The 9,651-nt window shown below is 46.7% G+C and overlaps 1 protein-coding gene across 2 annotated transcripts in view; it reads left to right on the forward strand.

Annotated features, from left to right (window-relative positions):
- Nucleotides 1-2,765: 2,765 nt before the first annotated feature.
- The window catches only part of SCAMP2 (secretory carrier membrane protein 2), a 34,082-nt gene continuing 27,196 nt past the window's right edge, over nt 2,766-9,651 (forward strand). The window contains exon 1 of one of the 2 annotated variants that reach the window (XM_006753711.2): nt 2,766-3,044. In XM_006753711.2, coding sequence (XP_006753774.1) covers nt 2,988-3,044 — 57 coding nt within the window. In that variant the 5' untranslated portion in view covers nt 2,766-2,987. The remainder of the gene's footprint in view (nt 3,045-9,651) is intronic. The other variant, XM_006753712.2, reaches the window with a different exon arrangement.

The following is a 9,651-nucleotide window of genomic DNA, read 5'->3' on the forward strand; positions in this document are numbered from 1 at the left end:
TGGAGGGTGATGGGGGTCAATGCCTGAGGGCTCCCAGTATGTGAGAGGGGGCAGGCTGGGCTAAGGGACACTCCCGCCCCACCCAGTGCACGAATTTCGTGCACTGGGCCCCTAGTATAGATATAAAAGCCTAAGTGACTATTCAACCGTTCAACTGGTAGCTATGACATGCACTGACCACCAAGGGGCAGATGCTCAACACATAGGCATGGAAACATGGAACAGACTAATGAATCTCAGAGGGAAGTGGGGAGGGCGGGAAGAGATTAACCAAAGATCTTATATGCGTACTAGAGGCCCAGTGGCTTGTGAGGATTGGGCTGAAACTGGCCATCTGACATCCCCTGAAGAGTCCTGGATTGTGAGAGGGTGCAGGCCAGGCTGAGGGACCCCACCAGTGCATAAATCTGTGCACTGGGCCTCTAGTGATATACTAAACAGCTCCTGTCCAGAACTCCTAAAACTTTTGTAATTTCCTAAGCAATAAAAGTGCTAGGGGCAGCTTTTTGTTCTAAAGTTTAGCCTCTGACCATGTTTTCTGAGGCAGAGCTCCTAAATCCCTTGAATTTCCTGGGTGATTGGAGTACTTTTTGTCCTAATGAGGCAACTCTTGGTGGGCTTCTGGGTAGCCTCAGGATGTGGTTGGTCACCAGAAAGAACAAGCCTTGATTAGAAGCTTGAAACTTTCCACCCTACCTTCTATCTTCCAGGGCGGGGAGAGGAGAGAGACTGAGTTAACTGTCAGTCATGACCATGCCTATGTGATGAAGTCTCTCTTTGGAAAGCTTCCAGGTTGGTGAACACATACACCCAAATCCATTGGCACAGAAGCTCCTGCACTCAGGACCCACACTTCACCCTGTGAATCTCTTCAACTAGCTGTTTATCTGTATCCTTTGTCATATCCTTTACTATATAAGAAACCAGTAAACGTGTTTCTCTGAGTTCTGGAAGCAATTTTAAATTATTGAACCTGTTGAGGGGTTCAGAGGAGAAGCACAGTCTGAGACTTGCAATTGCCATCTGAAGTGGGGACAGTCTTGTGGGACTTAGCCCTTAACTTGTGGGATCTGATGCTAACTCCAGGTAGATAGTATCGGAACTGAATTGAATGACCACAGCTGTGTCAGAGAATTGGTTAGTATGGCAAAAACTAAACAAAACCTGTGTCTGGTCCCAGAAGTATTCTGTATGAGTAGTAAAGGAGAAAAACAAGTCTTTCCTTACACTACCCTTGGAGGGGTGGCTGTGGTGGGGGGAGGGGAGGTTGTAGGGTAGTTTCTAAGGGGACACAAACCTGGATCCCTTTCCATTCTCCCACTTGAGGACATTTCCTGGAGAAAAGCTCAGCTGGTCCCTAAAAATAGTTGATATTTAGACAGGGGAGAGGAAGGTAAGTGGATGAGGGAAATAGTAAATATTTACTAAATGCCTATGGTGTGCTGGTAACTGTTAGTGCCAGAAATAAACAGTGAGCAAAACAGACCCTACTCCTGCCCCTGTGTAGCTTACAATCTAGTGGGAGAGACAGGCACAAATAAATAACCACCTATTCACATGTGTACTACAATCTGCAATAGGTTTTATGAAGTAAAGGTATAGGCTAATAATGAGTTTATGTGTGGGGAAGGGTTCTGATCCAACCTAGTGTGAAGAGACGCCACTCCAAAGGGGCATCTGAATTTGAAGGATACTAGGAGTTAACTAGGTGATAAGGGCATGAGCTAAGAGCATACCAGGAAGAAGGAACATCTGGTGCAAAGGCCCTGAGGCAGGAGGAATAAGGGAAATCTGAGGAACTGAAAAGCCACTAGGAGGACTGGAATGCATGGGGTGGGCAAAAGAAGGGGTGGGACCAAGAGGCCAAATTAAGAATTTGGGCCTTTATGTAAAATAATTTAAGGATTTTCAACATAAAGTTTCATAACAATTTTGTCCCCTTTATTTATTTTATTTTATTTTTTTAAAATATATTTTATTGAGTTTTTACAGAGAGGAAGAGAGAGAGATAGTTAGAAACATCGATCAGCTGCCTCCTGCACATCCCCCACTGGGGAAGTGCCCACAACCCAGGTACATGCCCTTGACCGGAATCAAACCCGGGACCTTTCAGTCCGCAGGTCGACGCTCTATCCACTGAGCCAAACCGGTTTCGGCTGTCCCCTTTAAATAGATCTCTGGTTACAACATGAACAAAAGACCAATGAGCAGCCCTGTACTAGTCCAGAGCAAGGAATGGTAGCGGCTGGATTCGGTGGTAGCAGAGATGAAAAAGCCAGAGAGGAGAATACATAGTTTGTGAGGAGTGCAGCCACCTCCCCCATGGCTGATGGCTGTATTGCTGAACTTCTTCATTCACTTAACAAATGCTTGATGCTCAGGTTTAAGTCCCAGCTTAGGCCCTAAACCTGTCTGGGCATCAAGGGGCAAGGCCTAAAAGAAACAGAGCTCAGCTAGTGTGGAGGACAGCTGCGCGGCTGGTTCTTCAGAAGAGAACCCCTCCGCGGCCCTACCACTAGAGCACTCCCGCGCAGAAGCAGGCTCACATTCCATCTCTTCCCCGGTCTGCACCAGGTGTGCTTCCCAACTTGCCCTCCAGGGAAATGAAAGAGTTAAGTTTCCGGCTCCCCTTACGGGAGTTTACTTGGAAAGTTTACGGGAGTTTCCAACACAAATCTTGATGCTGTCAGACAGAGAAGCCGCGGGGCACGGCCCCGACACCCCAAGCCTGGCTCCCTTTTTCCTGGACGCCCGCCGACCCGGAAGCACGGGTACCAGGAAGAAGCAGAAGGCAGAGGAGTGCCGGGCAGGAGGGCGGAGCGGACCTCTGTTACGTGCAGGATCACGCCCCTTGGGGAGGGCGCTACGCCTGCGCCGGAACGGCCGTCTCGCTCCCGGAAGTGGAGGGTGTGTCAGAGAGAGCCGCTGGGTCTCGGTGCCCGGAGGCAGAAGCGCTCGCAAAGCTCGCCCGTCAGCCCCCGACTGCCATGTCAGCCTTTGACACCAACCCCTTCGCGGACCCAATGGACGTAAACCCCTTCCAGGTAGAGCTTCCAACACATCGCTCGCTCCAGTGCCGAAGGCCGCCGCCGGGGCCTTTTCCCCAGTGCCAGGAGACGTGGCGGGGGAGGGACGGGCCGACTGTCCAATGGGAGAGCGGGCTCTCCAGGCTGGCCTGTCGTAGCTTGTGTGGGGCGGCACCAGCAGCAGGTGGAAGACTGGGCGCTGGTAGCCTGGGAAGAGGTGGGACCCTCTAACTGCCCAGACAAAGCCCCTCTGACCGGGTGCCCCGGGGAAAGGGACTGGAGCAGACTGGAGGTTCCCCGGGTATCAGAGTAATGGCTTCACCTACCACAGGTGCTCGGTGAACTGTGACTACCACAATCCTGCAGTCTTGGTTTGAGTGAGTCACGTTAGGAGAGGGGTGACAGCAGCATAATGAAGAGATGGAAGGCTTAGTGGGATGGAGAAATGTGGAGATCCCAAGACAACCCCGTCTCCTCTCCCCCAACAGCCAAACTAGCGTTTAAGGTATAAGAGGACCCCAGAGATTTGTCAGGAAAGGAAAGCTAGGGAGAGAGTGAGAAGCTGAAATATGGCCTTGATAAGAATGATACACTTTGGCCCGGCCAGTGTTGCTCAGTGGTTGACCATAGGACCCAGTACCAGGAGGTCACCGGTTCCGTTCTCTTTGGGGCGCATGCCTGGCCTGCGGGCTCCATCCCCGGTGGGGGGCAGTCAGGAGGCAGCCCACCAATGTTGATGTTTCTCTCTCATCCATGTGTCTATCTCTCTATCCCTCTCCCTCTCTCTCTCACATCTCTAAAAAGATTTAAACAATAAAAACATTTTTAAAAAAGTACACACTTTGGCCAAGAGTCTGCTTTGGACTGGATTGGCTAGATAGGAGAGCCCAGGTTAGGGAGGGAAGAGAAGTGAGAGAGCTCTGAGGGTCTTGATGTTGGTCTGATGGACCTGTAGGTGGTGGCAGGGTAGTTGAGATGCAGTGACCTATGAGTAGACCTCACATTTTAATCAAACGATGGAGGAAGAAAGAGTCTTCCTACTTAAAGCCAAAACTTTTCCGCCTTTGAGCTAAGGTGATAGGGGCTCTCTTTTTCCATGATGAAATGCTGGGACTCCTGTTAGTGCCCAAGCTCCTGTGCCTCTTGTTTCACGTCTGCTTAAAACCAGTTCTAGGAAACCTTACTAGTGTTCACTGGTGATTTATGAGCCCTGAGGTTTCTGCTCTGTGAGGATGTCACCAGGCACATTATTAATTCATCCTGCTTGGACTTTGGTAGTTGTCAGCTTCATAGTTTCTTGCAGGTGTAGGGGAAGTTTTTGGAGGGGTCCTTCCTGCAACTAACAGCATGAACTTTCTCACCTTGAATCTCTTCAAGGACCAAAGCCAACCCAAAAGAGACTAGAACAAATTTACTATACGTTGTCAGGAAACTCAACATTTTATGCTTCTTCCATGGTCTCAAGGTACCTTAGCTAATGGGGACCCTCAAGGCAATTTGTTAACGTGTTCTTTGTAACATCAGGGAGTTCTTGTATCTTAATACTTCCTGACAGGACCGTTAGCAGGACCTTGTCTCTTAGGTGATTCAGTCATCTCTGTTAGTTGAGTAAAGAAAGAGCATTTGGCCCTAGCCGGTTTGGTTCAGTGGATAGAGCATCAGCCTGGGCACCAAAGAGTCGCAGGTTTGATTCAGGGGCGGGGCTCATGAGGAGGCAACCAATCGATGTGTTTCTAAACACATCGATGTTTCTCTCTGTCTTTCCTTCTCTCTCCTACTCGACCTAAAAAATCAATGGAAAAATATCCTCAGTAAGGAGTAACAAAAAACACAAACAAACAAAAAAGAATATTTGCATTTTATTTGCCAATGTCTTCTGGTAACTGTTTTTGCTTTAATTACAAAACTGCTGTATAATACTGGAGTTTGAGTTTTCATAAGGATCTAGTAGGCTTTTGGTGTGTGTGCTGTGTAATCATTAGCTTTTTTTTGTCCTGTCAGAAACAGAAATATCTGTTGCTATCTGACAGAGGTGGTCAGCTTGTCCCCACGGCTAGTAGTGGGCAAGATAGTTGGCCTGAGTTCAGCTTTGTATTAGTACTAGCTTGAAAGTATTAAAGTACATCTTCACCTCCAGAAATGATTGTGCAAACTGTGGTAGAAGAAACTTCTGCATTCAAGCAAGACAATCTGTCCATCAGGCAATCCCAGAATATTGCAGGTTGGAAACAGCTGTGGGCCTATGAAGAGCAACATCTGGTTGGGGAATCCTTTGAAGGAAGAAGAGAGTTGGCTGACTATGATTCTTCTTCATACTCTGGGCTGGTTTCCCTCTTGGTGCACAGTTGTGTGGGGAGAAGGAGCTTTGGAAGTGAGGCCCCCAAGCTCCTTCTGGAGCTGCTCTCCCTCTCCTTGTAATGGCAGCATCTGGTTCCCTGACTGCCAGGGCTGGGACAGTGGAGGGTGCAAGCCTTTGGGTGACAGGGTGTGAACCTAGCCTCATTACCCATGGTGTTGGCACAGAACTCAGGGAGGTGAAGGCCAGCCTTCAAAACAGAGTCCTTTGTTTCTATCACCTGATGGTGGGTTGTGAAAATATATTTAGCATCCAGAGTCCATGGTGGACTGTTAAAGCTGGGAATATCTCAGAAGTCTGTTCTAACCCCTTCAGTTAGAGATGAGAAAAACAAGAACCCAATGAGGATGGGACATGCCTGAGTCACTGGATAATTTGCAGCAAGAAGGAGCCCAGACCTGGATCTCACTCCCAGAACAGTGTTTTTTTTTAAAGGTTTTTAAGCTCAGATATTGTCTTAAACTGCTCTGGAGTTATTTAGCCAGCCAAGGAAAAAAATGTTATGTCATCATCACCACCACCATCCTTAAAATGAGAGTGCTGCCTGGCTGGTGTTGCTCAGTGGTTGAGCATTGATCTATGAACCAAGAGTTCCCTGGTTTGATTCCCGGTCATGTGCCCTGCCCAAGTTTTGGGCTCAATCCCCAGTAGGGGGCGTACAGGAGGCAGCCGATTGCTGTTTCTCATCAATGTTTCTGTCTCTCTATCCCTTTCCCTTCCTCTCTAAAATCAATGAAAAAAAACATTTTAAAAAATGAGAGTACTGCCGAAACCGGTTTGGCTCAGTGGATAGAGCGTCGGCCTGCGGACTGAAAGGTCCCAGGTTCGATTCCGGTCAAGGGCATGTACCTGGGTTGTGGGCACATCCCCAGTAGGAGATGTGCAAGAGGCAGCTGATCGATGTTTCTCTCTCATCAATGTTTCTAACTCTCTCTCTCCCTTCCTCTCTGTAAAAAATCAATAAAATATATTTTAAAAAGAAAATGAGAGTACTGATAGGGGTGAAAGTAACAAATTAGCATTAGCAGAGCTATTTTTTTCCCCCAGTGTGTGGGGCTGGAATAATTGCCTTATGCTTTAAAAAAAAAATAGATTTTTTTAAATTGATTTCAGAGAGGAAGGGAGAAGGAGAGAGAGATAGAAACATCAATGATGAGAGAGAATCATTGATCAGCCATCTCCTGCACGCCCCACATTGAGCTGGCAACCCGGGAATTGAACTGTGACCTCTTGGTTCATAGGTTGACACTCAACCATGCCAGCTGGGCAAGACAGTACTTTTAAAGTAGTGTATGGTCTGAGTAATAAGTTTTTGGGAATCACTACATATTTCTTTTTTTTGAAGATTGATAAGGCTTGTTAATTTGTTAAAGGCTCTGAGAAATCCTTCAGTAAAGATATTTACTCAACTTTGACCCAACATTTCTCAAAGTTAATAAACCACGGAATCCTTTTTCTGCTAACTTTTGTAATATTTCATGAAACTTCCAGTTCTCCTTTAAGTTCTCTCTCTCTCTCTCTCTCTCTCTCCCTGGTTCATAGGTCGATGCTCAACCACTGAGCCATGCCAGCCAGACCTTACCCATGTTCTTTATCCACCTCCACTCCCACCCCTGCCCCACACTGTGGGCGTGGCCTTTTATGACCTCTTCCTTGTGCATGGTATAGTTATAATTGGAATTATTAGAAAACTTCTTGCAAAGTAAGAGCTGCGAAAGAAAAGTTGTCACAAGAGTGCAGCTGAGGGTTTACTAAACTTGTAGGAGGAAGCAGGAAACTGCAAGCCAAGTGTTGCTGATTTCACAACCTCCAGTGGCACTCCCTAACCCCTCTATTAACAATGGTGCATCTGCTTTGTACTCTCTGGAGATGCTTGTCTTGCTTTGGACTGATTCCAGTATATCTGCTCCTAAAAGTTTCTCAGTCTTGTCATGGTAATGAGGAGGTAAAGGGCTAAAAAGGTAGGCATTGTACTGTTCATTTGATTTTTCAGCAGTCCACTAACAAGCAGGTCACTCAGGCACATGCCAGTGTTGCTTTCCTCCTTGGTATTTCTGCCAGGTTACCCCGGTGGCCCGCATTGATCTGAAGAAGGGGATTGGACCAGCTGGTGGTACTGAAGCAGTGGTTCTCAACCTTCCTAATGCTGCGACCCTTTAATACAGTTCCTCATGTTGTGGTGACCCCAACCATAAAATTATTTTCATTGCTACTTCATAACTATAATTTTGCTACTGTTAAGAATCGTAATGTAAATATCTGACATGCAGGATGTATTTTTATTGTTCGCAACCCACAGGTTGAGAACCGCTGGAATAGAGAAAGCCTTTAGGTCTTCATGAGTTTCCAAATCACACAATTTATCACTTTCACATGTTGCCTCTGCAGTTAAAAGATAATCTCAGTGGTGTGGCTGCTTCCTGAGGATTTAAAACATTTCTCTCCTGTGGGAGGAAAAAGTGGTGACAGAAATGTGATTTGGGTGTAAACAAAGTTATATGAGGTTCTCTGCACAGACACTGATGGTTTTGCTGCTTTCCAGAGAGGGTAGGGTCCAGCTTGACTCTAACTTTGGGAATTTCAAAACCACCAAATGGACCTGGTAGGAGTTTCCCATGGGAAAGGAGAATTATCTCAAGAAATTTATCTTATACATTTAGAAGTGTCCTGGAGTTCTGTCCTTGACCTTTTTCTCACTGTATACTTCTATGAGTAATTTCTTCAACCTGCATGGCTTCAGAATAGCATTCACATAACAACGATCCCAGATCTAGTCCTTCATCTAGCTCTCACTTATCTCCTGAGTTTCAAACCAGTATTCATCTCCCACTTGGACACTTCCATCCATTCCAACCAGTTATATTCCATATGTATCTCCATTTTGACTCAGTATCTTCTCGGATCCTCTTCCTGCTCCCACACACCCACATCTGAAAAACCTGTTCCTTTTGTCCTGTGATCATTTATCATGCTCAGTGGTCGCCCTGTTCCCCAGTTACCCAAGCTGGCAACTCAACTCCTTCCTTTCCTTTCCCTGCCTCCTCCTCTCTTGCTCTGTAGTAATGCCATATCCCTACCAATCCAGAGAGTGCCCAACCCTATGGCATCTACCTGAAAAGGGTCTCTGGGGTCTATCCCCTCTTCCCTTGTCCCCAGCTGTCATACTTTAGTTCAGTCCTCAGTATCACCCATGTGAACTGCTGTGTCCCAGCCAGTCTTCCCGGCATCCTTCCTCCAGTATTGTGCAGTCCCCAGTGCTGGCAGAGGAGATCATGGCAATCCCTGCTCACAATCTCTGGTTTTCCTCTATTGCCCATAGGATAAAGTCCAAACTCTGCAGTCTGGCCCTACCCCTTCTTCAGGTTGGATCCCTGGTGCTCCTGGCTGCTCTCTGTACACATAGCACTCCACAGCCCTCAGAACCTTCTCCTGTTCCCTGAACACGTGCCAGCTGTTTTTAAAGGTGCCAAGTCTCTGCAAATGTTATTTTTGCCTTGCCCTTTAGTGCTTGCTAAATTTCTTTCATTTCTCAACTGAGAGGCCACCTCAGTGAAGCCTTTCTTTTTATTTTTTTTAAACGGTAGTTTAGCCTGACTGGCATGGCTCAGTGGTTGAGCGTAGACCTATAAACCAGGAGGTCACGGTTATTCTCAGTTGGCACATGACCGGGTTGTGGCTCTATCCCCAGGGTGATCCCTTGTGTGGGGCGTGCAGGAGGTAGCTGATCAATGAACTGAGAGGCCACCTCAGTGAAGCCTTTCTTTTTATTTTTTTTAAACGGTAGTTTAGCCTGACTGGCATGGCTCAGTGGTTGAGCGTAGACCTATAAACCAGGAGGTCACGGTTATTCTCAGTTGGCACATGACCGGGTTGTGGCTCTATCCCCAGGGTGATCCCTTGTGTGGGGCGTGCAGGAGGTAGCTGATCAATGATTCTCTCTCATCATTGATGTTTCTCTGATTTTTGTCCAGTCTCTTCCTGCACCTCTCACACCTCCTTCCCCTCAAGAATTGTTCTATGCCCCTCCTTCTATTATATTCACCAGTTTATTCTGACTTAATTTTTAGGTTCACTTGTTGATAGATATTTATTTGTTGTCACTTTGTTGTTCATAATTTTTATCTTTACCTTTTTCTTCTTCCTCTTCTTCAAGAATATCCTTCAGCATTTCATATAATCCTGGTTTAGTGGTGATGAACTCCTTTAGCTTTTTCTTGTCTGTGAAGCTCTTTTTCTGACCTTCAATTCTGAATGATAGCTTTGCTGAGT

This window comes from Myotis davidii, unplaced genomic scaffold (genome assembly GCF_000327345.1).
Source record: "Myotis davidii unplaced genomic scaffold, ASM32734v1 scaffold992, whole genome shotgun sequence".
NCBI classification, from domain to species: domain Eukaryota; kingdom Metazoa; phylum Chordata; class Mammalia; order Chiroptera; family Vespertilionidae; genus Myotis; species Myotis davidii.